Source organism: Pelophylax lessonae (genome assembly GCF_965119305.1).
Source record: "Pelophylax lessonae genome assembly, chromosome: 1".
NCBI classification, from domain to species: domain Eukaryota; kingdom Metazoa; phylum Chordata; class Amphibia; order Anura; family Ranidae; genus Pelophylax; species Pelophylax lessonae.
This window is the reverse complement of record NC_138768.1, coordinates 844685748-844712182: the sequence shown is the minus strand read 5'-3', so window position 1 is coordinate 844712182 and position 26435 is coordinate 844685748. Positions and strand designations below refer to the sequence as shown.

Sequence of the window (26435 nt, the reverse complement as noted above, 5' to 3'; positions counted from 1 at the left end):
ATCACGTGGTGAATGGCCGCTGTGATTGGCCATTCACCACGATCTGTGATCGGCCGTGTCCAAGGGACACGACCGACACAGATTTCCCCCGCAGCGCGCTCGCGGGAGCGCACGGGGGGCGTGTCACTGGGAGGCCGTTTAAAAACGGCCTCCCGAAAATTCGAGTCTGCGCTGCAGCCGTATATAGGCTGTAGCGCGGATGGGGGAAGGTTAAAATATATTAAGTATTAAGCTTTCAGCATTTTGTAAAAAAGCTTATGAAAACACATACTATTTTATAACCTATTGAATGGAAGAAAATAGTGGACAAACAATGACGCATATGATTTTAGTTAGTAATCTAAGACATATTGGTCTTATGAGGTGCTACTGTGCTTATTTTTGCAATATTAAGTATATTTATGATATGGTCCACTTAGACTTAGTTATATTGATTTAAAATACTGTCTATATACCTACTACAGTATGTGTTTTTAACCATGAATTTGTCCTTGAATTTAAATCTGGTCTTACTAATATAATATAACATTTTGGAAAGAATATGCAAACTAAAATGCCAGCACTGGAACATATTATAGCGAATATCTCTACAAGCACAGTGTTTTTTCCTGTACTACTCATATAAGCTGGAATAAAAACGACCCAGACACTGCAGAACACCAGCATGCTGAAGGTGATGTATTTGGCCTCATTGAAACTATCTGGTAAATTTCTGGCCAGGAAAGCCACAAAGAAACTGATAACTGATAAGAGTCCCATATAACCCAGTAGTATGGAAAATGCCACCATGGATCCGTCATTACATTGAATGATAATTTTGTCAACATACAAGTGAACATTGCTTTCTGGGAATGGAGGAGAAACGAGTAACCAAATTACAGTGATTATAATTTGTATAGCTAAACAAATGAGAACCAAACAGTAAGACCTTTTCACCCCAATGAGTTTCCTCCAGGGACTTCTAGGTTTGGTGGCTTTGAAGGCAGAGTAGACCATGATAGTCTTGGCCAAAATAGAGGAAATTGCTACTGTAAAAATGATTCCAAATGATGTCTGACGCAGCATACAGGATACAAATACAGGACGTCCCAGAAACCAAAACACACAGAGAAAACTCAGCATGATGGAGACCAGAAGGATGAGGCTCAAAGTTTTGTTATTGGCTCTGACTATTGGAGAGTCCTGAAATACAATGAAGATGGCAAAAATAATGGTGGTTTTAAGAAAACACATTGCAGACAGGATTGAAACCAGAAGAGCCATTGTATCATTGTTGTAGGACAGATATTCCATGGGCTTCATTACACACTTGTTGTGGTCATTTGGCCATTGGTCTTCTGGGCACTTATAGCATGAACTTTTGTCTAAAAATTAAGCAATTAGGTTACGTTGTTACTATGTTCAAAACCACCTTAATTTCTGTGAAAGAAACAGTACCATACATATATGTAAATTATCGGCATGAAAAAAGGGATGCCAGCCGGTGATCATTTCTAGATTTTGCAAACATGTAAAAAAAATATTCAAAGAAAAGAGAGTAATGATTAGTTAGGTTAAAATGTGCTTTGAAAAATTAGTGTATCTACAAAGATGTTCTAATTCAAACCTACTTTTTATGTGTTAAATTGGGTAGTTATCTTTCTGAGCGCACTTGGAGCCCTCAATCACAAAACAACAGTTCAACATAAAGTGCAGTATTTTCTTAGTCCCTAACTACAGGCTTGTGGTTGCCCCAGTGTACCTACACAGGCAAGAGTCCATATACACACAGCAGAGTCCACAGTAGCAGCACCCAGAGCTGGTGTTATGTAGGGGGACTACAGGTCTTAGCAGACCCAAGCATGTTGACAGGCTCCTTAGGCAGGAAATCTTCAGTGATGACAGTCAGAATAAAAGGTAGCTGAAGGCAGAGAGGAGCAGGGCTCCTTGGTTGCTGGAGGATCAGGTACATCTTAGCTGTCAGCCTTCCCTGCTTCCCATGTGGCTGGAACACTCTGAGCAGAGCCCAGCAGTCTATGAGCACGTGGGGGGGCAGAGACCAGCAGAAGAACCCCAAAGTAAGAGACCTGGGAAATACAGTAGACCCTTTCCTCTCAGCCAGGGCAGCAGCTGTCTAGCATTTCAACCTGCTTACACACTGTGTTATAAGGCTACACTGCTAACTCAGTGCTAAGCCTTGCTCATTTTTGAAGATAAGGTCAACACAATCAGTAAAATGCCAGAGGTTCAGTGGTGAGTAGAGGCTCTGACACTGAGCTGTGTAATATACAGCACAAATCAGTAAAGTACCTGTCACTTGGTAATATTGCTAGTTTAATGTGTTTAGGACCTAAATAGTTCACTTTATGTGAAAAAAAAAACAGTAATATCTATAAAAACGTGAGATAAACCTAACCACTAACTGGATTCACACAGAAAATATAGGACCCATTCACACCTGTCTCTTTAGATATTTCTCCCTCTGAACACTGAAGACATTCAAAGCAGCACCGATGGATTCCCTTTTGAATGACACTTCTATAACCTGGAGGACAGTCCTCAGAACATATAGACACTGGAACCTAAAAGAAAAAAAAAAAAACTCTTACTAGAAAAGTTTTTTAGTGCTTCATTTAAACTTCCCAAAGTCCTGTCTGAAAAGAGACACCAAAACTGGTCACTATTTCTTTAGCAAAAGATATCTTTTCCTCGCCCTTCTCTCTTTAGTTTTCCTTTGTTACCATAGTCTGACCTTATAGCTAAACTCCAACAACTGCCACCACCCTGTGCAATAATGGTGGCCTTTCTAGTCACTGAGGTAGTCTCACTGAACTGGGAAATGGCAGATGGTAGATTTTTTTTGGGCTAACACACTAATTCTTACCTTAGCAATCCAGTCCTACAATTTCTAGTGCAGGTATTTGGGTAAGCATTACTACTTGCATAAATATATCTCCATCTAATACCAAACCAGGGACCAGGGATCCCTTGTGGGTTCTGAAAAGTTGCATTTTTTTAATTTTCAATGTTTAATTGATGCTAAGAAAGATGTTTTTTCTTCATAAGAGTGTAATGTGATGGCAATGTATTTTCCTTTCACTGCTGCCAGCAGCCACATTCCAATCCTGATGATCTAGCTGCTGGCACTGTACTGTTTAGGGCAGGATGATGACGGAAAGAGGGGTGGTGACAAGACCAGCAAGAACAGCAGTTTTAGGAGACAAACAGGTTTTGGGAGACACATTACAAGTTTACCTTAATGTGATTGAATTCACCCATACTCCTCTGCTTTGTAATTTTCTGAAATTAACTTTATATAGATGATATGATAAAATGAAGAGGTAGTAAATGCTGGGTGATACTGGGGTTTTGTATGACCCATATAACACCGACATGTAGCTCACCTCCATGACTTGACATGGTGCACATGCCATTCAACTATGGCGGGGTGCACTGGGTCTTCTGGAATTTAAATAATGTCCCTGATCTCCACTGCTGAGGGTAAGTTACTCTGCCTAAAACTGGTACAATTCACTGGACTGTGGTAGGCTAGATTAGGGTTTGTTTATATCTCTATGGAACTGCACTAATCAGATTTCCCAGCTCCATAAATATATATATATATATCACTTTTGGATTGTGTTTGCCATTAAAGCCTAACTCCACTCAAACATTTTATAAATTAAGAGTAAATAGCCTAGCATAATTTTTTTTTACATTAACCTTTTGCTGCAATACTTACCCTTATTCCAGAGTAGAGATGGGCCGAACCCAAACAGCGAACCCTATTGAAGTCTTTGGAAGCTGAACAGAAAAAATTCAAAAGTGCCCATTTTGAAGGCTTCTATGCAGGTAATTGGCCATAAAAGGGGTATGGGGGTCTGGTTACTGCCCTGGGGGACATGTAGCAATACAAAAATATTTTTTAAAAACAATTGTTTTTTTCAGGCGCAGTGATTTTAATGATGCTTAACCTCTTGCCGACCGGGCCATAGCCGAATGACCGCTACAGTGTGGTTGGCTTATTCTGGGAGGGCGTACAATGACGTCCTCCCCGAATCGCGCTTCTCGCACACCCCCTGGGTACCCAGCACATCACAGACTGTGGTAAAGAGCCAATGACAGCGGCTCTTTACCATATGATCGCTCATTTCAATGACATAGCGATCACTTGTCAACAAACCGGCGCATGTCTGGTTCATTTCTCTCCTCTCCTTGCACACTGTACACAACTATCGGTACAGCATGCAAGGAAAGGAGAGAAACTGCAGCTGCACCCATCCTCTGCCTCCTCCATACCTAAATTATGCCCATCCGTGCCTCATCCATGCCACATCCATGCCTCATCCATGTCACATCTGTGCCTCATCCATGCCACATCCATTCCACATCCATGCCACATCTGTGCCCACCCATGCCACCTTTAGTGCTCATCCATGGCACATCCGTGCTCATCTGTGCCACGCCAGTGCTCATCCACGCCACATTGCTCATCCATGCCACATTGCTCATCCATGCCACGTCAGTGCTTATCAATGACATGTCAGTGCTCATCCGTGCCACATCCATGCCACATCAGTGCTCATCCATGGCACATCAGTGCTCATCCGTGCCAAATTCATGGCACGTCAGTGCTCATCCGTGCCACATCCATGCCATGTCAGTGCTCATCCGTGCCACATCAATGCCACATCCATGCCACATCAGTGTTCATCCATACCACATCAGTGCTCATCCGTGCCACATCCATGTCATGTCAGTGCTCATCCGTGCCACATCCATGCCATATCAGTGCTCATCCGTGCCACAACAGTGCTCATCTGTGCCACATCAAGTGCTCATCAGTGCCACATCCATGCCACTTTAGTGCTCATCCATGCCACATACATGCCATGTCAGTGCTCATATCAGTGCTCATCCGTGCTACATCCATGCCAAGTCAGTGCTCAACCGTGCCACTTCCATGCCACATCAGTGCTCATCTGTGCCACATCCATGCCACATCCGTGCTCATCTGTGCCACATCCATGCCACGTCAGTGTTCATCCGTGCCACATCAATGCCCCATCAGTGTTCATCCGTGCCACATCAGTGCTCATCCGTACCACATCTGTGACACATCAAGGCTCATCTGTGCCACATCAGTGCTCATCCGTGCCACATCAGTGCCACTACAGTGCTATCAGTGCCCTACAGTGCCTCACAAAATTGTAATGGGAAGTCAGGAAATTACAGTGCTCCCTGAATGTTGGGCCTCTGTATGTGGCCAGGCTGTGTAAAAGTGTCACACATCGGGTATCGCTATATTCAGGAGGAGTAGTAGAATGTATTTTGGGGTGTCATTTTTGCTATGTACATGCTATGTGTTAGAAATATCTTATAAATGGACAGCTTTGTGTAAAAAAAAAAAAAAAAAAAAGTTTTCTCTCCACATTTTCCAAAAACTTGTGGGAAAAAAATGACATGTTCAAAAGACTCATTATGCCACCTAGATTATGTGTTAGGTTGTTTGCTTCCCAAAATAGGGTCATTTCCATTGTCCTTGTGCTCCAGGACCTTCAAAAGTGTAATAGGTTGTCAGGAAATTATATGTGTAATTTTTGCTCCTAGAACACCTGTAGGTGCTACTTGGATGTTGGGCCTCCGTATGTGGTCAGGCTTTGGAAAAGTCCCACAAATGTGGCATCGACATACTCAGGAGGAGTAGTAGAATGTATTTTGGGGTGTAGTTGCAAGTATGCCAATAAAGTGTGTGAGAAACAAATTACACCATTCCTCTTACTAAATACCTTGGATTGTCTACTTTCCAAAAAGGGGTCATTTGGGGGGTATTTGTACTTTACTGGCTTGTTAGGGTCTCCAGAAATGAGATAGGCCTCCAGTACATCAGGTGTGATCAATTTTCAATGATTGGCACCATAGCTTGTAGACTCTATAACCTTCACAAAGACCAAAAAAATTATACTTATTTGGGTTATTTTTACTAAAGATATGTAGCAGTATAAATTTTGGCCAAAATGTATGAAGGAAAATGACTAAATTTGCAAATTTTTTAAACCGAAACAAAGAAAAATGCATTTTTTTACAAAATGTTTGTTCTTTTTTCATTTATAGCGCAAAAAATAAAAAACCCAATTATGCTTAAATACCACCAAAAGAAAGCTCTGCTTGTGTGAAAAAAGGATGAAAATTTCATATTGATACAGTTTTGCATGACTGAGTAATTGTCATTTAAAATGTGAGAACACTGAAAGCTGAAAATTGGTCTGGTTAGGAAGGGGGTTAAGTGCCCAGTGGACAAGTGGTTAAAGTACAACAATAAAAATGAAAAATTCCTTTAAATATAATGACTTTAAATATAGTGACTGGCGGGTCCCCTTGTTGTGCCTATAAAGTGGCGCGTCTGTAGCATGCATAAAACATGCTGCAGCAAAAATTACATTTAAAAAAAAAAAGGATTTTTCGGTTGCAATTGAAAAAATAAAGAAAAAAAGGCCCTTTGGGTCTGGTATGGATTTGAAGGGGAAACCCTCACCACAATTTTAAAAAAAGGAGTGGTATCCCCACCAAAATTCATACCAGACCCTTATACAGGCATGTAGCCGGGCAGGTCAGGAAGAAGGGATGGACGAGCGAGCTGCCCCCCTGCTGAACCATATCTGAACCAAACTTGCCCTCAACATAGAGGGGTGGGTGCTTTGAGGCAGGGAGGGGGCTCTGCCCCTCCCACCCCAAAGCATCTTGTCCCCATGTTGATGGGGACAAGGGCCTTATCCCCACAACTGTGGCCAGTGGTTGTAGGGGTCTGTGGGCAGGACAGACCAGGGGACTTATCGGAATTTGGAAGCCCCCTCTGACAAGGGGGCTCCCAGATCCCAGCTCCCTATGTGAATGAGTATGGGGAAGTGTCAACAAGTAATAAAAACAAGAGATGAGTTTTTGACAAATCCTTTATTAAAAATAAAAAATAGTTTCCTTCAATGTAAATCCATCATCAATCACGCTGACGCACTGGCGGGGAAAAAAAAAAACCTCTCTGCCTTCTGGGATGACCTCTTTCCAAATGCCTCCTCTGCACTCAGACATTCCTTAAATAGGTAAGGGGCAGGGCCACCTTGCTATGTCACCTGGTGGTACTGCCTCCTTCTGACGCCACAGTCTAGTGCATGCAGGGCCACCAGGTGACGTTGCCAGGTGGCCCTGCACCTTATCTATATAAGAACTGTCAAAGTGCAGAGGAGGCATTCGGCAGGAGGCCGTCCCAGAAGGCAAATCGTTTTTTGCTTTTTTTGGGGTCAGCAGGTCGGTAGGCAGCGTGATTGACGATGGATTCACATGAAGGGACACTATTTTTTTATTTTTAATAAAGGATTTGTCAAAAACGTTGCCAGGCTGCATGCCCGAATAAGGGTCCCGTGTGGATTTCGGGGGGCACTCCATACCGTTTTTATTTTTTATTTTGGCATTGGGTTCCCCTCTAAATCAATACTAGACCCAAAGGGCCTGGTATGGACTGGGGGGGACCCCACGCAGTTTTTTTCTTTCATTTTTCTTTTTATTTATTTATTTTTTATTATTCAGCTGTCAGCAGGGAAACCCATTGACAGCTGATGACTCATCGGTTTTGTTAACCACTTGCTGACTGCGCACAGTATATTTACTGCGGCAGTCAGCCCCTCACAGGCAGAGCGACGTAGGTCTACGTCGCTAGCTCGTGAGGCTCTGGGGAGCGAGCGCGCGCCGCCAGAGGCGCGCTCCCGCGCGGTCACGGACCCCCCCGCGCGGTGGACCCGATGTCTGCCGGTCACTCGGCGATCGTCGGGGGAGAGGGAGAAAGGCAGGCGGCTAGTGTAAACAAGCCGCCTGTCATTCTCCCCTGTGTAGAAACAATGATCATACGGTTCTACTATCTAGGACCGTTGATCATTGTTCCTACAACTCAAGTCACAGCCAATCACAGTTAGAATCACGCCCCTAGGGACACACACAGCCCCTCCCTCTCAAATAAAGTTAACCGCTTCACTGCCAGTGTAATTTTACAGTAACAGTGCATATTTATAGCACTGATTACTGTAGAAATGTCACTGGTAACCCCAAAAGTGTCAAAAATGTCAGTCAAGGGTCCGATCTGTCCGCCGCAATGTCGCAGTACCAAAAAAAAAAAAACGCAGATCGCCGCCATTACGCGTTAAAAGAAAAACAACAAAAATTACAAAAATCTTTCCCTTTGTTAGTAAACGCGATAACTTTTGCGCAAACCAATCAAAATATGCTTTTTGCGATTTTTTTTACCAAACATATGTAGCATAAAACAAATTGGCTGAAAATGTTGAAAAATTTTGATTTTTACATTTTTTTTGGGGGAATTTCATATAAAAAAATGTGAAAAATATTGTTATTTTTGCAAAATTGACGCTCTTTTTTTGTTTATAGCGCAAGATCAAAAAATCGCACAGGTGATCAAATACCACCAAAAGAAAGCTCTGTTTGTGGGGAAAAAAAGACGTCAAATTCGTTTAGGTACAGTGTCGCACGACCGCGCAATTGTCCGTTAAAATCACGCAGTGCCGAATCGCAAAATACCCCCTGGTCAGGAAGGGGGTAAAATCTTTCGGGGCTTAAGTGGTTAAGGAGGCCGTGCTTCCCGACCTTGCTCCTTAACAACCAGCTTACACTGTGCTACAAAGCTTTGCCCAATCAGGGTGCAGAATGCACTGCAGGGTGTTCATTGGGGCAAACAACCAGCGAACACCCTACAAATTTCAGTGTTTCGTGAATGGCCGTACAGGCAAATGTTCAGTCCGAACTCATTCTCGGGCCGAACTGTTCGCCCATCCCTATTCCAGAGCTATCCTCACAGTAATCCCTCTCTACCAGACAGCAACAGTTCTTCAGGCCTGGGATCAGAGGTGTTGAATGATGCTTAAGGTCAATTAAGGCTGGGTTCACACTTTCCCGCATCCAATTTACAGTATATGACAGTGGAGTGTGACCAGCTCTCAATGGAGCTTGTTCACACACCTCCATGCAGTGAAGTGCGCTTTTTGAAAAGGGTCCTGTGTGTCTTCGGCTCCAAATCGGGCACAAATTCACATCTGAATCGGTGAACAGGGACGCACACGACCCCCTGCTGTGAGCCACAGCCACAGCAAGTGTGAACCCAGCCTCACTCACTTCTTCAGATCTCAGATAGGAATGAGCTTGGGTGTGACTCTAGGTTCTATCCTAACCCATGTTTGAACAATCCCAGAAGTTGGCTATCAGTGTCGTGTAGAAGTTAGTAATCAGTTGCATGAACACAAAGGGATGGGGATGTCCTAGACATCGATAACTGATATGATTACATGGCGATATTAAGTTAATGTTGTCTCAAGCATCCCTGTCCATTTGTGTACCATACTGGGTTTATTGGCCCAAGAATGACAGATACCTTCTGGGTTCAATCAAACCCAAGTTTGGATCAAAACCAAGCTCACCAATAATCCCAGGCTATTAAGGTTTTACCCCAGGCATAGAACTAAATAGTAGTGTTCAGCATTGCATTAAAGAATTGCCCACTGCCTTTTAGAAAGGAGAAAAGGTATGACCTGTGAGGTTACTGGACTGACCTTGAAACAAAATTACATGTATTTTTTAATTATCACAAAAAAAACTTACAGGGGGAGAAGACCACAAGAATACTGACCTCACCATATTTCCAAATTATGTTATGAAAGAGAACAAGCTGCTCTTCATCAAGAAATGTTGGCGCAAATTTTCCAACCTTCTGGAAACCATATCGCTCATTAGTAAGAGATGCATAATTAAATATTAAATAGAATGTGACCATCTCCCCTCTCTCATTAAAGAAGATTCTCCATCCAGTGGGATCTTTGAAATTGAGTCTTCTTATAAAGTGCTGCAATAATAAACACACCTCTGTTTTTCAGGAGACCAAGGAAGTTTGTGGAAGATAGTGTTCAAAGTGTGTATAGTAGGAATTCAAATTAAGTAGGATAGTAAAACATTGCAACAGTGAAAGTCCAACATAGGCAGTTAAATAGCATATGAAAAGTTATACATGAAATTTGAAATTTTAAAAGTGTGTGTCCCAAATGGAAAGAACAAACAAAATAGAAAATAAAACAATACATGAAATAAAAATCATCTAAAAGAGCATCTAAACCTGAAAAGATAAAAATGTATTGCAGTTTATCAGTTTTTAGATGTGGTGACGAAATTAGTTTTCATTTTCATTTTTTTTTTCTCCTTTAATTTCACCTGGCGATCCTGGCTGTAACAGACTGCCCGTCCTATAGTGACAACACTCACTCATTGTACTCTATCTGTGAAGGAGCAGCTTTGTCACCTTAGGGCAGGTCTATAGAACATTCCATATCTCCTCATCATGATAACGTGTGTTTGTGGTGGAGGGGACAGAGAATGGTAGACCTCAGATACTTCCTGATACTACTGTCAGATAGGTCTCCACCCAATTCCTTGTCCTATTCTCTGATGTAGTAGGGGGTCGTAGTAGTTAGTTTCTCTAATAGGAGCTTATATAGTTTGGAAAGTAAACGCATGGAGCCATGGCTCTTTATCCAGGCACATAGCCTCAAATCTAGACAGGGAGTCACAGGGGTTTAAGCCATCTCTTAGTGTTTTAAAAAACGTTTTTAAGCTGCATATGTTTCCAACCATCCCTGTGTGACGTTTCCCATTCTCGACAGAGGCCCGCTAAAGTATTCAAAGTTATACTTGTCTTAAAGTGGAAGCACCAGATTTCTTCTTTTTTAAGTCTTCTTCCCCAAGACTTAAAAAAGTTTTCCCCGGGGTAAACCAAGGATAACCTTTTAATAGGGAAATTAAAGAGGGTAACCGTGCCATAGAAAGTTTCTTGTTTAAACCATCCTAGATAGTCAAGGTTGTGATGGAGAGGGGGGAAACTGAGTTTGAAAGTCCCTTAAAAATAGAGGGAAGCCAGGGGGCATGAGATATATTACATCCAGCCATTTTTTTTTTCCAAGGGTATGTAAGTTCCAATTCACTATGCGGAGTAAGGCAATGGCCTGGTAATATAACGAGAGGTCTGGGAGACCCAACCCTCCTCTTGCCTTAATACACTGCATAAGATCATAATAGAGGAGCAGAGATTTCCCATGCAGCACAAACTTAGTAAATTAATGTTGTGCCTTAAGAAAGAAGACTCTAGGCAATCGTATTGGGACCATCTGAAAAAGAACAGAAATTTGGGGAGGATCATCATCTTTAAGATGTTTATCCTGCCCAACCAAATGGCTTGTACTTTCTCCCAGGCCCTTAGCTCATCCTTGACTGAGTGCAGCAGTGGGATAAAATTGGTCTTCTAAAGATCTATTGGCTCTCTAGGTAGTTACCTACACAGTTAGGTAAGGAGTAATTCCTGCCATTTGAAAGCAAACAAATTCTCTAAAACTAGTCTTTTGGACACAGAGGTATACAAAGGTAATCTAATACACATTTTCACATTTAACACACATCTACAGTAGGTGCCTACACGAGATGGCTGTTATGCTTAAAGTACTATTCACAGTCACCAGTTTGGCTAGCACATTCTTTCCTAAATGTTTTATGTGATTTTAGGTCACAGTAATGTACTTTGCATCCCTCTCTAAATTCTTTTTTTTCTTTTTTTTATGTTTTTATTCGTTTTAAAGATACAATACACCGAATGGAGAGAAAACACTAAACAACCATACATAAGTGTGTTACAACACAAAATTGGTGAAATAACGGTTGGCGAATACTGTACATTGCATGTCAAAATAGACACAAAATTGTAGTAAGGTAAAGAAGAGAGTAAACCTAGTATAAATGATAACAAAAAGTGTCCGGGAAGAACCGAGAAAGGAGGTGTATTTTACAATAGCTTTTTGTCTAGCTTAAAGTATGAGCACCAGGGCAGCCAGTCTCAATAGAATTTGGAGATACGGCCATCTTTCACCTCCAGAAGTTTTTCGAATACATACATCTCATTAATAAGCCTGATAACGTTCGTATTAGCTCAATATCAGTTTTTGCAGATGACACGAAATTGGGCAGGGCAATAACTGCACAGCATGAGGCAGATATCCTACAGAATGACCTGAACAAAAGAACAGAGTGGGCAACGACATGGCAAATGTGGTTTAATGTGGAGAAGTGTAAGGGCAGCCAGTCTCGGTAGAATTTGGAGATACGGCCATCTTTCACCTCCAGAAGTTTTTCGAATACATACATCTCATTAACAAGCCTAATAACGTCCCTAATCTGAGGGGCGTCAGCAGATTTCCACTTTCTCATCAGAGTAAGTCTAGAGGCATGTAGAATAAACATACAAGTTGGTCTAAGGGAAGAGTGGAGGGCTGTAGCCCCTATGCTTAGGATGGCTAGAGCTGGGTCGGGTTTCAAAAGGTGTCCAGTGACTGTGGAGGTCAGGCGGAAAACTGCCGCCCAAAAGCTGCAAAGGTGGAGACATGACCAAAACATGTGAAGCAAAGTGCCAACCCCTCTCTAAGTTCTTAAGCCACAAGGCTTACCATACGTTTAACCAGCAGAACTTAGTATGTACCTCCTATAAGTACACTAAATCACCATGCCTTATCAGTAGTTATTTAACCTGGAGAAGGTTTCTGTTTGAAAAGAAACAATTTGGGACCCTTTATTGCTCCAAAGCAACTACAGTGTATTTTTTCAGATAGAAGGGCAAATGCTTTTTTTTTTTTATCATTCCTTGCCACAACTTACTATTTGCTAACATTTTATTTTAAATCAAATATAATATTAGCAGTTATGTTTTTTTTTTTTTTTTTCGTTGCAATCCTGTCATCTAATTTTCCTCAAAAGATATCTTTAAACTAAACTGTCCAGCAGAAAATGCTACACAACTTCTATGTAAGGGTCATCATTTTTTCCTTACCTTTAGCAAATAGCTATGATTTTTCATGCTTATGTTAAATTTCCTGGATATATATAATTGCATTTCATGTAGAGCATGTGCCATGGCATAGACAGCATTGTACACATGGTAGGTTGTTGCAAACTCCCGAGTATAATATAGATATCCAGGAAAGTCAGCTAAATGTACACTGTTGTTACATGTGTGAAGCGTTATTTGATATTTGGTCTCAATTACCCTATCAAATGATAGAGATGAAGTTGTGCACTTAAAAAGCAATGCAGTGATATGTTCAAATAAAGAGTCATTCCGATAATTTTCTTGGCTGACTTCCTCTAAAAATCTCTTCAAATGTGGGATTGATTTAGAAGGTGGTGAAAAAACCAAACTTCCATGTATGGACGTTTTTCCACGTGCTTTAAGATAATAAATAGGAGCTGGATTTGTTGGAATAATGTATGTCTTCTCATGGCCAACACTACCATCTTCTTCAATAAAATATAGTGTATTTATTGAAATTGTGCCACAAAGTACAACCACGCGAGAGGTCGAATGATTAAAAATCTTTTTTTTACTTGTCATATCCACGCCCCCAATGCTTCGACCAGATAGTAGTCTAATAACGTATTCAATGCAGATGCCATGTTCAGTGGCCTGTTTTTGTAGCTCTTGACTTTGTTTTTCTCCAGTGTCATCATCAGACATAATAACACCAATCCACGTCCAACCAAAATGCTTCAACAGCTTGGAAATTGCTTGATACTGAGTCTGATCACTGGGGAGGGTTTGAAAGAAGGATGGGTAGATTTGTTTATTGGTTAATATAGGATTTGTTGCACCATAACTGATCTACACAATGCAAAGAAAGAGAAAAAGAAATCAAAGCTACAGTATTAGTTGTAGTAATATTTCAGTTATGGGAAATATTGGAAGATAAATATGTATATTTTTTATCCTTATCATTCAAAAAGTCTGCTCTGCTTTTTTTAATCTTCTAAGGTATATTTCTAAATAAAGCTTAATTATGGGAATGGGACAAAAACAACCCTTTAGGAGACTAAGTCCAGGGTGAGTTGAGCAGGCTTTATTACATACTTGACTCATCGCTCCAGCCGACTCTCGTTCTCTCCTCCTCTCCCTGAAGCCCTGGTCTGTAGTCAGTCCCTTGGTGTCATCATGTAAAATGCAGTGCTATTAAGGCTGTACTGAATGTGGTGGGGGCAGCCATGTAACCAGAAGTGCCTTAGAGAGGAGGATGCAGGAGACCAGTTGCATGGAATGAGGGAGCCTGACAAAACCAGGAGTAAGGTAAGTAAGGTTTAGCTAACATAAGCTAAAAGTTCAATTGGGTTTATTAACAAGTGAATAACTTATGATTTTATTGTGCTTTCTCAAATGATAGCACAGATACTGAACTTTGTAGTTATCAATATAGATTTAATTGCTTATTTTTCCTTACTGTTAATAGCATAATCAAATAAACAGAATTAGCTGGACCAATGTTCTTCTAAGACTCCATTCACACCAGCACGACTTGTCAGGCGACTTGTCTACCTGACAAGTTGCGCTCCCTCGCGGTCCATTGACTGGTACAGGACACGTTCTAATAGGAGCGACACAAGTTGCTCTGACTTAGAAAAAGGGTCCTGTACTACTTCGGGTCGACCTCGGAGTGACTTGCATAGACTTCCATTATGTGAAGTCCTTGCAAGTCGCTCCGAAGTCGTGGTGCATGGGAATGCACAAGTCGCCCCCGAAGTAGTACAGAGTCGGGCCGCCCCAGTGTGAACTGAGTCCTACTCAACCAAATGATTCAGGTGTTTCTCATTTTTTGTTTTTACTTCTGATAAAAAAATAAATCCTGTAGCAGAGATCCCAATCTCTATAGTAGTGTTTCTCAACCTTTTTCCAGTCAAGACACCCTTTAAAATTATGCACAATTTCAAGGCACCCCTAATAGTTTTACATAGTGCATCGGCATCTATGCATGTTGGACACTTAACTTTAGAGATGTTTATTTCTTGCAAATTAAATACCATTTTGCAAACTGGTACTGACTAGTATTCCAGCATTTCTTCTTCCTTATTTTCTCTCCACCATGCTGCTAACGTGACCCAGGTGCTGACAGAAAGGCATGAGGGGTAAAACAGGGATGCTGAGCAGGTGACAGACATCGTCCTTTTCATCCGATGGCGTTAGCAATTGTTAGGACATTGGCAGCTGGCCCACATGGTGCCCAAGGTTGTAATGTTGCACAATTAAAACGTATCGCTTTGTGTTACAAAAAGGCAGGCTTGATCCACCTGCTGGTTTGTTAACAATTTTTGGTAAATTTTTAGACATTTTGTCAATGCACCCCTAAAGAACCCAAAAGGCACCCCAGAGTGCCTAGGCACCCTGGTTGAAAAAGGCTGCTATATAGGTTCACATCACCACAACTCACCCTTCCTTGGGAGAACCCAGCCTCCAGTAATGTTACTTCATGGGAAGTTCTACAGGAATTGTATATGTTACCATTACCATCAATGTGTGAAATTAGGTGTTGTATAGAATGCCTAGGAAATCCATAGAATGCCAAAAATGGGACATCAAAGTATAAAACACGTCAAGTAGAACTATAGGGGAATCTTTTTTTATTTAATTTTTTTGGATGAGTAAACGAGGGTTATAACCCATGTAAGGTTTATTTTTGCCCTCTTTGTCCTATTGGGGAGATATACCTTCACTTTCTGTCCCATAGTCAAAACAGGAAGTGAGAGGAAATTCCTGAAAATTAAGGAGATCTCTTGGGGACCCCCAGATCACCAGAACTAGTTTCCCCATTGGAAGTTTTCCCCTCTATTACTTTTCTGAGGACAACCCAAAATTTGGGATTTTATTTTACTTTCACTTTCAATGATAATGGTAAATAGAGAGGCTGAATCTCCCTATCGGGGCACAAACAGCAATTAAAAACCGACAAGTATTCTAATTCATCTCCCCTCTATCCAAAACAGAAAAAAACCTTTAGTTATACTTTAATATTTCACACATTTCCTAGGCATTTACTAGTCATTTTGTCTAATTATTCCTTGTCGTTCTGTATAATGTCAATGCATTATAAACAATGCCTAGGGGAAATATATAGCATATTGAATTAACACACACGTTTAATGTTTTGCCTAAAAAAAAAATCATCCATTCTATTGATTTTCCTAGGCTTTCTATGTATTCCTGCTTTTCACACAATGCCAGTAACATACTATATATAGTATGTAGGGATGAGGGAGTATGAAATCATTAATTTTTACAAAATGATGGCATGATTTTGCCCTACTCATCAAATTTATTGGAATTCAAAGGTGAGTGTGGTTTTGAGGTTGCAATAAGATTTAAATAGCTCCTGAGAATTAGGCTTGTTTCTCCCAACTATCCTAGACCAGCTCCTGTGCCAAATATAGACCCTCATTACTTTACTTTTTTAATTCAGAGAAAAACAAACATTGGAAAAAAAAAAAACATAAGCAGCAGTACCTGAATTACAGTCACACACAAAAGAAAATGAAAACAAATATGAAGAACATTAAATTAAATAAAGTAAACCACCCTTACTAGTCTACAACCTCCAAAATCCATACACGCTAGATAAATAAAAAGAGATTTTTAAAAGCAAATTTCGCTCAGACAGCTCAATGAGCAAAGTTGAGAGTTTCTACTTTGGCAAAATCTGATATTCCCCTTAAATCACTCCGCTTATACAGTAAAGAAACATCTTAATAAGGATGTCCATTCAACGTTTTATCTTAAAATAGAAAAAGAAAGTCTTTTTTTCCTTACACAGTTTAAGTCCAAAAAAAAACACCAACTACTTGGCAATTTTCAACTTAAAGCATGAGTTTTTGTTGTAAATCAAATCACTGCTTGACTAGCAAAGTCTTTAACCACTTAAGCCCCGGAAGATTTTACCCCCTTCCTGACCAGGGCCTATTTTGCGATTCGGTACTGCGGGATTTTAACGGACAATTGCGCAGTCGTGCGACGCTGTACCTAAACAAATTTGATGTCCTTTTTTTCCCCACAAACAGTGCTTTCTTTTGGTGGTATTTGATCACCTGTGCGATTTTTTGATCATGCGCTATAAACAAGAAAAAGCGTCAATTTTGCAAAAATAACAATATTTTTCACATTTTTTTATATGAAATTCCCCCCAAAAAAAATGTAAAAATCAAAATTTTTTAACATTTTAGGCCAATTTGTTTTATGCTACCTATGTTTGGTAAAAAAAATTGCAAAAAGCGTATTTTGATTGGTTTGCGCAAAAGTTATTGCGTTTACTAACTAAGGGAAATATTTTTGTCATTTTTGTTGTTTTTTTTTTTACGAGTAATGGCGGCGATCTGCGATTTTTTTTGCGGGACTGCGACATTGCGGTGGACAGATCGGACCCTTGACTGACATTTTTGACACTTTTGGGGTTACCAGTGACATTTCTACAGTAATCAGTGCTATACATATGCACTGTTACTGCAAAAATGACACTGGCAGTGAAGGAGTTAACTCTATTGGAGAAGGAGGGGTTAAGTGTGTCCCTAGGGGCGTGTTTCTAACTGTGATTGGCTGTGGCTACTAGTGTAAGAACAGAGATCAACGGCCCTACATAGTAGAACCGTGTGATCTTCATTCTTACACAGGGAAGAATGACAGGCGGCTTTGTTTACATTAGCCGCCTGCCTTTCTTCCAGTGTAACGGACGATCGCGAGTGCCCGGCGGATATCGGGTCTGCCGTGCACACGCGCGGGGGGGTCCGTGACCGCGCAGGAGCGGGAGCGCGCCTCCGGTGGCACGCGCTCGCTCCCTAGAGTCTTACGCCGCTTTGCCTGTCACAGGCTAGCGACGTAGTCTTACGTCGCTTTGCCTGTGAGAGGCTGACTGCCGCAGTAAATAGTCGTGCGGCGGTCGGCAAGCGGTTAATAGTCCATTTAAAGTCCATTTAAATGCTAAGACAAAAAAGGTTAGAGAGACTAGCCCAAATGATTTTGTGTAACAAACACAAACTTAGGAAGATGCTTTTGGATGAAGGCTCTTAGGTGATAAAGAGGTCAGTGTAGATTCTTTCATACCTGTATAAAGTAGCCCAAAGTAAGACATCTTCAATATAATTAAATAATCATAAGCAAACACCTCAAATGAATATTGTGTAAATGAGCGTAATCCCATCAGGTTCCCCTGATGAAGTCATATATGATAAAATGCATAGAGTAGAGTCATAAGTTGTTATGTCACCACACATGCGCACAATCACTTGGAATTGTGGAAATCGTAGTTTAAGAGATGTTGATCACCATTTGCTGTTTGTAAGTGCTTTACAAATAAAACATTTATTTAAGGACTTTATACTATTGGAGCCCAGTGCTCATTTTTCTTTTCCCTGAGCATTACATGGTGGACTTTTTGGGGGGGGGACTGTCAGCTCCTGTACCTCTATGTCTGACTGCAGAACACTGTTTTACTTTTCATACCTTAAGAGTCCCGTTATTTCTGGTAAGCTCATAGGTGTAGTGAGCATAAGGTGGAAAACATTTTGAAAAGTCTGAGCATAAATTAATATGGCTGCAAGATTGCTTTTCCACTATTGTATGGACGTTATGTCTTGTATGTAATACACTTTGGTTTATTTTTGTTTTATATTTAATAGGAGTACGGTGGTTTACACAATATTGGGTTCTGTCCTGGGGCCAATCCTGTTTAATTTATTCATAAATGATCTAGAGGAGGGGATATCTAGTACAATCTCAGTATTTGCAGATGATACTAAACTAAGCATGCCAATATCTTCTATGCAGGATGTGGAAACCTTACAAGCAGATCTGAACAAAATAATGGGGTGGGCAACTACATGGCAGATGAGGTTCAATGTTGATAAATGTAAAGTAATGCACTTGGATGCCAGAAACCAGAAAGCAAGCTACTCACTGGGGGGGAACCTCTGGGTGAGTCTAGGATGGAAAAGGACCTGGGGGTACTGGTAGACAACAGGCTTGGCACTGGCATGCAATGCCAAGCCGCTGCAAGTAAAGCCAACAGAATACTGGGATGTATAAAAAAGGGGATTTATTCCAGAAATAAAGAGATTATTCTTCCACTCTACAAGACTCTGGTATGCTGTCCAGTTCTGGGCACCGGTCCTCAGTTAGGATGTGCTGGAATTGGAAAGAGTCCAGAGAAGGGCAACAAAAATAATTAGGGGAATGGAGGACATCAGCTATGAGGAAAGACTACAAGCACTGAACTTATTCTCTCTGGGGAAGAGACGATTGAGGGGGGATATGATATCAATGTACAAATATTGTACTGGCAACCCTAGAATATGGAAAAACCTATTCAGAGAAAGGGAATACAATAAGACACATGGCCACTCACTAAAACTAGAGGAAAGGCGGTTTAACCTTAAAATACGCAGGGGGTTCTTCACTGTAAGAACAGTAAGGATGTGGAATTCTCTTCCACAAGCAGTGGTATCAGCAGGGAGCATCGATAGTTTCAAAAAACTATTAGATGGGCACCTTAAAGACCACAACATACAGGGGTATACAATGTACGGTTAACAGCAAACACACACACACATCATAGGTTGAACTGGATGGACTGATGTCTTTTTTCAACCTCACTAACTATGTAACTATGTAACTATGTAATATGAGTTTTTGATTTTTGTTTATGATTATTTAACTATTTTTATTGATAATTTATTAATGTGTTGTTCAGTATAATGTTTTGAAATTTTTGAATCAAATTACTCCCCAATAGGACATTTTATAAAATATTTTTTTCCTACACAAACATGCATACATATAGATACTATGTCAATCACAATGCTTATTGCTCAACGTGTTTTGCTTTTCTGCTTCTTCAGGAGCCGTAAAGCATGTGTAACCTATGTATATATCGCAATCACTCTATTAAGCACTGCTAGGAGTCCTAAAGTTGATATAAGAAGGAGAGCCAACATCTACGTTGGCAATAGATCATAGGGAGAGCACACCAGGCAGGTGTAACTTAGATACCTTAAACTGCTGCCAGAAATTCCTCCCATATGTAGGGAACAAAATAGAAAAGCCCTGGGATATCCATCCAGAGGTAAACAAGTTGTTATGAAAATATTAGGTAAAATCAAAGCAATCAGCAAAGGACACCCAGGTAATCAAAGGTGTCCCATCAATACAACAGGCATTTAGACATGACAGCATCCTCTGACTCTAGGCATGCCTGTTGTATTGATGGGAAACTTTTGATTACCTGGGTGTGCTTTGCTGATCACTTTGTTTTTACCTATTATTTTATTAACAGCTTGTTTACCTCTGGATGGATATCCCAGGCCTTTTCTCTTTTGTTCAAAACACGTCGAGCATTGTCATTAACATAGTATCTTTATGTATGCATGCTTGTGTAGGAAAAACATATTTTATGAAATGTCCTATTGGGGAACCTGTATGCCCCATATCTTTTTAAATTTTGATCCAAATAAAAATGCTTTTATCATAATCTATGTGTTGAGGCACCATTAAAATCACTTTTTCATTATTCTTTCAAAAAATTCTACTCTTCTGGGATGAAGATGCCCTTGATCAGTGGATGTATGTGATGTATTCAGATGGTGTATATCCTTTATAGATGTGTCTGCTGCATTTCTTTTTTTTTTGCACTGTATGACCTTTTGCACAGTTTCATTATTTATTAGTAGTCACACCCACATGGAAGAAAAATATATTTAAAATATATTTTAAAAAAAAACATTTTTTATTTGTCCCAAATATATTGGAAATATATTTGAAAAGCTACAATTTTGGCCATATTCAATATATTTCTAAAAATGTTTTCCTAAATATATTGGAAATATATTTTTCTTCCATATCGGCATATTCCGTATAAATCAACTTGTCTTATATCTGTTTTTTTAACTGTAAAGAAATTATTCAAAAGACGGCCAGAATAGGTCAAAAATACAATCTAGAATTTTAGGCATTGGGAGACTTTTTTATTTCTTACTTGTGAATATCCATAAATATTTAGAATTTCGGCTATGTGCAAAGACGTCTCTGAAGAATGGTCTCCAATAACACCGACTAGGTTGTCATGATCCTGACAGGAATAGTTGGGAACCAGGTAGGCTGGACCAGATAGGATATGGAGGACATTCTCTACAGCTTTATCTGCATGTGTACAAGAGTCAGTAGCGTGGTATCCCAGAGTCACATTAGGTAAAATATCTGAGTTACTGTTAATCTCATCGATGGAAAATGTGAATGTCAGGAGGTATCTGTAATAACGAGGCATAGGTCTGTGGGAAAATGAAAGGGTAGAAGGTGAACATAGGGAAATATCCCTAGATTATCTCTCTGTACCTTTATGGATGATCTTTTTTTCCTGGTCTACAGCCCAAAGCTCTCCCCTTGCTTCCTGTTCTGTATCTCTCCAATGAGGCGCAGACAGAAAAAAGAAGAGATCACAGGGATCTTAGCCTCTCCTACTCTAAAATCTAAAACTGAAAGAATAAAATGCTGTACATACACTTTAATCACCAAAAAATCTCTTTTTTGAGAAAAAAGTAATTTTTAATGTGTCACATTAATATATAGGCAAGTATTTACACAATACAGAGAAGTCAGAGATGAGTACAAGCCCATCATAGAACAAAGGATTGGATAAAATAAAAAAGTACTGATATTATGGGCAGGCAAGGCAGTAGAGATTTTTGTCTGTGTATTTCTTAAAAGACAACCTTTCCTGGAGTCTCCCCATGTCAGTACTTATTAAGAAGAGAGGGGAAAGCGCCTCTTGAATGTGGTAAAAGGTATTTATTGCAACAATAATGTAGCGAATTACATATAGGTAAGGGTTATTGCGAGTCAGACGTAGCGCTTCGGAGCATTCGGGCAGTCCCTGGGTTCCGGAGGGCTGGAGAGGCCTGCTCATGTCTTCCGGATCCCCTAGAGTAGCGGTGAGGAAGCTGGTGCTGCGTCCGGCGGCTTGCGGCGGCGTCTGACATCACAGGAGTGCGGGCAGGAACTGTGGGCAGTCTGGGCTCACAACGTGTTTCGCTTCCTCACCGCTACTCTAGGGGATCCGGAAGACACGAGCAGGCCTCTCCAGCCCTCCGGAACCCAGGGACTGCCCGAATGCTTGGTAACTGCCAACACCACCAGCCGCTCCCAAAGCGCTACGTCTGACTCGCAATGACCCTTACCTATATGTAAGTCGCTACATTATTGTTGCAATAAATACCTTTTACCACACTCAAGACGCCCTTTCCCCTCTCTTCTCACTTCCTGCACAGAGTTGACTTCACTCCTTACGGACAGAAGCCCTGAGTACCCTTTCATCCATCCATCCACTCCTGGATCCATCCCGGACTGGTTTATCCCACATTGGATTCCAGGTTGACTTAATATTTCTCCCTGTTTTATTTAGGGACTTGCACATGGACTGTACATCTCCCCCCCCCCCCCCCCTTGTGCATACCCACCATAATACTAGCTGACCTGCATCCAGGTCCATCCAGGGTACACGTCTTAACCTTGTATTTAACCGTGTATTGCAGCTGACAACCTATAGCACTGCCTATGAGCGCCATACTGCCCACCCTCTTTTATCTCATGTCAGTACTGATGGTTGAGAGACTGGCACCCAGAAAAGTAAATTAGGACCCCTTCACACGGGCCAGATCCTGTTTTGCTCAGCAGGGGATCTGTCCACTGATCCCCTGCTGTGCTGAGCAGAGCTTCTGGATGACAGGTGCATGAGCGGAGAGGACATGGACATAGCCCGCTCTGCCCTATGGGCTTTGGGATGTAAACGGAGCAGCTGTCTTTTTTCACACAACTGCCCTCCGATCCGATCCAGCCAGATGGAGGGGAATGTATCTCCTTCTGCTTGTTTTTTCCAGATTGAATCTGATTAGAGGTAGCTGAGTGTAAACGGACACAAGTCATTTTACGTCTGGTTGTCAAAAGAGGAGAATGAAGGGTCCAATTGAAGCCGCCTGCAACCTATGGCCCGTGTGAAAGGAGCCTTGTGGTGAGAATCTGGTAACAATTTTGGAATGCAAAGGAATGTCCAGATGCTTTTTCTGACCTCTTTCTAAAAATGGCAACTGTTTGGTTGTGTCTAGCCTCAATAATTTCACAAACCTTGAACAAGTAGGTGCAGGTGAATTACTAGTGAACACTGTATCTGCATTTGTTTTCTGCAGGTCAGAGAGTATTAAAGCCAATGAATCAGAATGAAAACCAGAATACCAAAGCTCAAGAGATGTATGCACTAAAAATCCCACTAGCCCTCATAATTTTTCATTCTACTCTATTCTGTTCTATCTGTTTCTTGGAGGTACTCCTCCTACTGCATCTTAGGTAGACAGGCTCTACCACCTGGGTCTGCCTTCCCTCCCCTCTTTGGGTTTATTCCCACCATTCAAAAGATGTATGCACTACTGTTACAATCTAGATGATGACATTCTGCATTATCTATTATTTAAATTATATATACAGGTGATATTGTTTTAAAAAATATTGCTTACTCCATGCACATAAAATATTTTGAAGAATGAGACAGCTGCTGTATACGAGCACAAACACTGAACACTCCACCAATAATAAAGTCCCCTTCTTTTATACGCTTGGTGTCCAATATATACTGTTTGCCGCTAATAAAACATTGAGGTCCAGAGCCTAGCTTTTGGCACATTGACAGTAATAACATTCTAAAACCTAATAAGAGTAAAGGAAATGAAGAATGACCATCCATTTCTGAGCAAAGTCAAAATTCCACCTTATCATGTTAAAACAGTTTTGCCACAGTAGCACACCATACATTGTGTATGGCTCCTGAATCCATTCAACCATCTTATAAAGGGAGGACACAGAAAAAAACAGAGACTGTGGATATTATATTTAGTAACAATGATACTTTATATTTGGCTTGTTTTTCTTCTTTTAGTTTTCTTTTTTTTTTCTTTTACTTGAAACAGTTGTAGCAAAAAAAAAAAATTACTTTTGGCTTCACCTCAGGAGAACGAAAATCTGAGTGATGCAGGTTGAATCGGGTTTAAGCTGAAATTTTGTGAAAAAAGTATTTTTTGGGAAAAAGCAAAAGCAATATACAGTAACTTACCTGAATCAAAATGCATCCCTTCCTTGTCCTTCGGGTTGATGGTTCCTGTAGAAATCCTCCCATCATTGGTACTGGCCCTCTTCACAGTAGTGAACTTCCAGCTCTGCCTGCGTTAACTGCTTGTTTTACTGGATGCTCCCAGAACAGATTATTGTACACATTTAGGCGACACCCAGCATTAAAGTTTACCTCCGTAGTGCTATATATGCGTGGAGCCGGCATCAAGAGGTTAAAGTGGTTACTATGAACAATGCATGTAAACACATGTGGTGTCAGATACCATTTGTGTGTGTAAAGAGTTAACTTCAGGGATAACCTACCCCAGTGATGACCACTCTCAGTCTGCTGGTGCTTAGTTTGTTGTCCCATAAGCAATAAAATCTCTGTGTAGGGATGTCATGTTCAGAGGTCAGGCTCAGAGACCAGTAGCTAAAGTGGTAGAGAGGCATCCACCAGCCAGCTATAAAAAGTCAGCAGGTCCCCCAGACAGATGATGCGGGCTCATCTGAGGTACAATGTTAAAGCACTAACCGGTTCTAGTTAGAGCTCCTGATGGTGGGAATGGGTTTTACTGTGTGTTAGTACCAAGTCAAGGTCTTTAGGATCACCCCACCAGGAGGTGAGCAAGACGGTGTCCAGTAGCAGATATAGCAGGTAGGAATCAAGCAAAAGCGTAGTCAATAAACAAGAAAAAGGTTAGTAACAAGTGGTTGCAGGTTGGGATCATGTGGAAGTGTAGTCAAGGAACAAGCCAAAGGTCTGTAGCTTATGATGTGTGTATGAAATATCTTAAATTGAGGGCATTGTTTAAAAAAATACATTTTCATATTCTTTCTGCATTTTTCAAATACATGTGGAAAAAAAATGAAGTCTTTTAAAAGACTCATCATGCCTCTTAGAAAATCTCTTGGAGTGTTTTTTTTTTTCCAAAATGTGGTCATTTTACCACTTTTGGACCAGAAGATTTTCCCCCTTAACCACTTGCCGGCCGCCCACCCGCCAGCTTTTTACTGCGGCAGGGCGGCTCGGCTGAGTCCAGTCACGTAGTACTACATGACCGAAGTGCATGTGGTTTTGGCGGCGCGTGTTTGGACACAGTGGGATGCAGGCCATGGGAGGAGTGGTGGCAATTGCCACTGCCCTCCCGCAATCATCAGAAAAACCGAGAGAAGACCAGCCTGCTTATGTAAACAAAGCAGGCGGATCTTCAGCTAAGCAGAAACTGTGATCTGTCTGTGCCTGTCACAGAACCCCCCCCCCCCCCACACACACACACACACACACACACGTTTAGTAAGCACATTAGGCATACATTTAACCCCTTTGATCACCCCCAGTATTAACCCCCTTCCCTGCCAGTGTCATTTATACAGTAACAGTGCATATTATTTAGCACTGATTACTGTATTAGTGTCACTGGTCCCCAAAAAGTGTCAAAAATGTCAGTTAGGGGTCCGATCTGTCTGCCACAATGTCGCAGTCCTGCAAAAAAAATCGCTGTTTGTCGCCATTACTAATAAAAAAATAAATAAATAAAAAGTCCAAAAATCTATCCTGTAGTTTGTAAACGCTATAACTTTTGTGCAAACCAATTAAAATACACTTTTGGGGATTTTTTTTTTTTTTTACCAAAAATATGTAGCAGAATACAAATTGGCCTAAATTGATAAAAAATACAATTTTTAAAAAATTTTTATTGGGAATGTTTTATAGCAGAAAGTAAAAAATATGGCATTTTTTTCCAAATTGTCGTTTTTTTTTTGTTTATAGCGCAAAATCTAAAAACTGCACAGGTGATCAAATACCACCAAAAGAAAGCTCTATTTGTGGGAAAAAAGGACATCAATGTATTTGGGTACAGCGTGGCACAAATGCGCAATTGTCCGTTAAAGTAACGCAGTGCCGAATCGCAAAATAGGGCCTGGTCATTAAGGGGGCAAATCCTTCCGGTCTTAAAGTGGTTAATGACCAGGCTATATTTTGCGATTTGGCACTGCGTTACCTTAGGGGACAACTGCACGGTTGTGCGACGCTGTACCCAAATAAAATAGATGTCCTCTTTTTCCCACAAATAGAGCTTTATTTTGATGGTATTTGATCACCTCTGCGATTTTTATTTTTTGTGCTATAAACAAAAAGGGCGACAATTCTGAAAAAAAAAACAATATTTTTCACATTCTGCTATATAACATATATATAACATATATAACAGTACCCAGGGCTGTTAGGTTTAAACAACCATTGTCAGTGTCTCCATCATATGGTGCATGATTATCTAGACACAAGAGCAGACTTGGAGACCTTTCCAGCTTAGCATCCACTGGGTTACTGGGTCTTGAGGATGGACCACTGGCCAGAACTTGCTCAATATGCAATGGAGCTACTGACCTTCGTGCTTCTAGCATGGTTTTCAAA

At 40.8% G+C, this 26435-nt stretch overlaps 1 protein-coding gene across 1 annotated transcript; it reads right to left on the bottom strand.

Moving 5' to 3' along the window:
- Window positions 1–447: 447 nt before the first annotated feature.
- On the bottom strand, window positions 448–3389 carry LOC309549707 (vomeronasal type-2 receptor 26-like; the record flags this gene model as incomplete). Its single annotated transcript, XM_082250163.1, has 3 exons — window positions 448–1364; window positions 2438–2561; window positions 3384–3389. The coding sequence occupies 3 exons, from the start codon at window positions 3387–3389 to the stop codon at window positions 448–450; spliced, it is 1047 nt and encodes a 348-aa protein (XP_082106289.1).
- Window positions 3390–26435: the final 23046 nt, after the last annotated feature.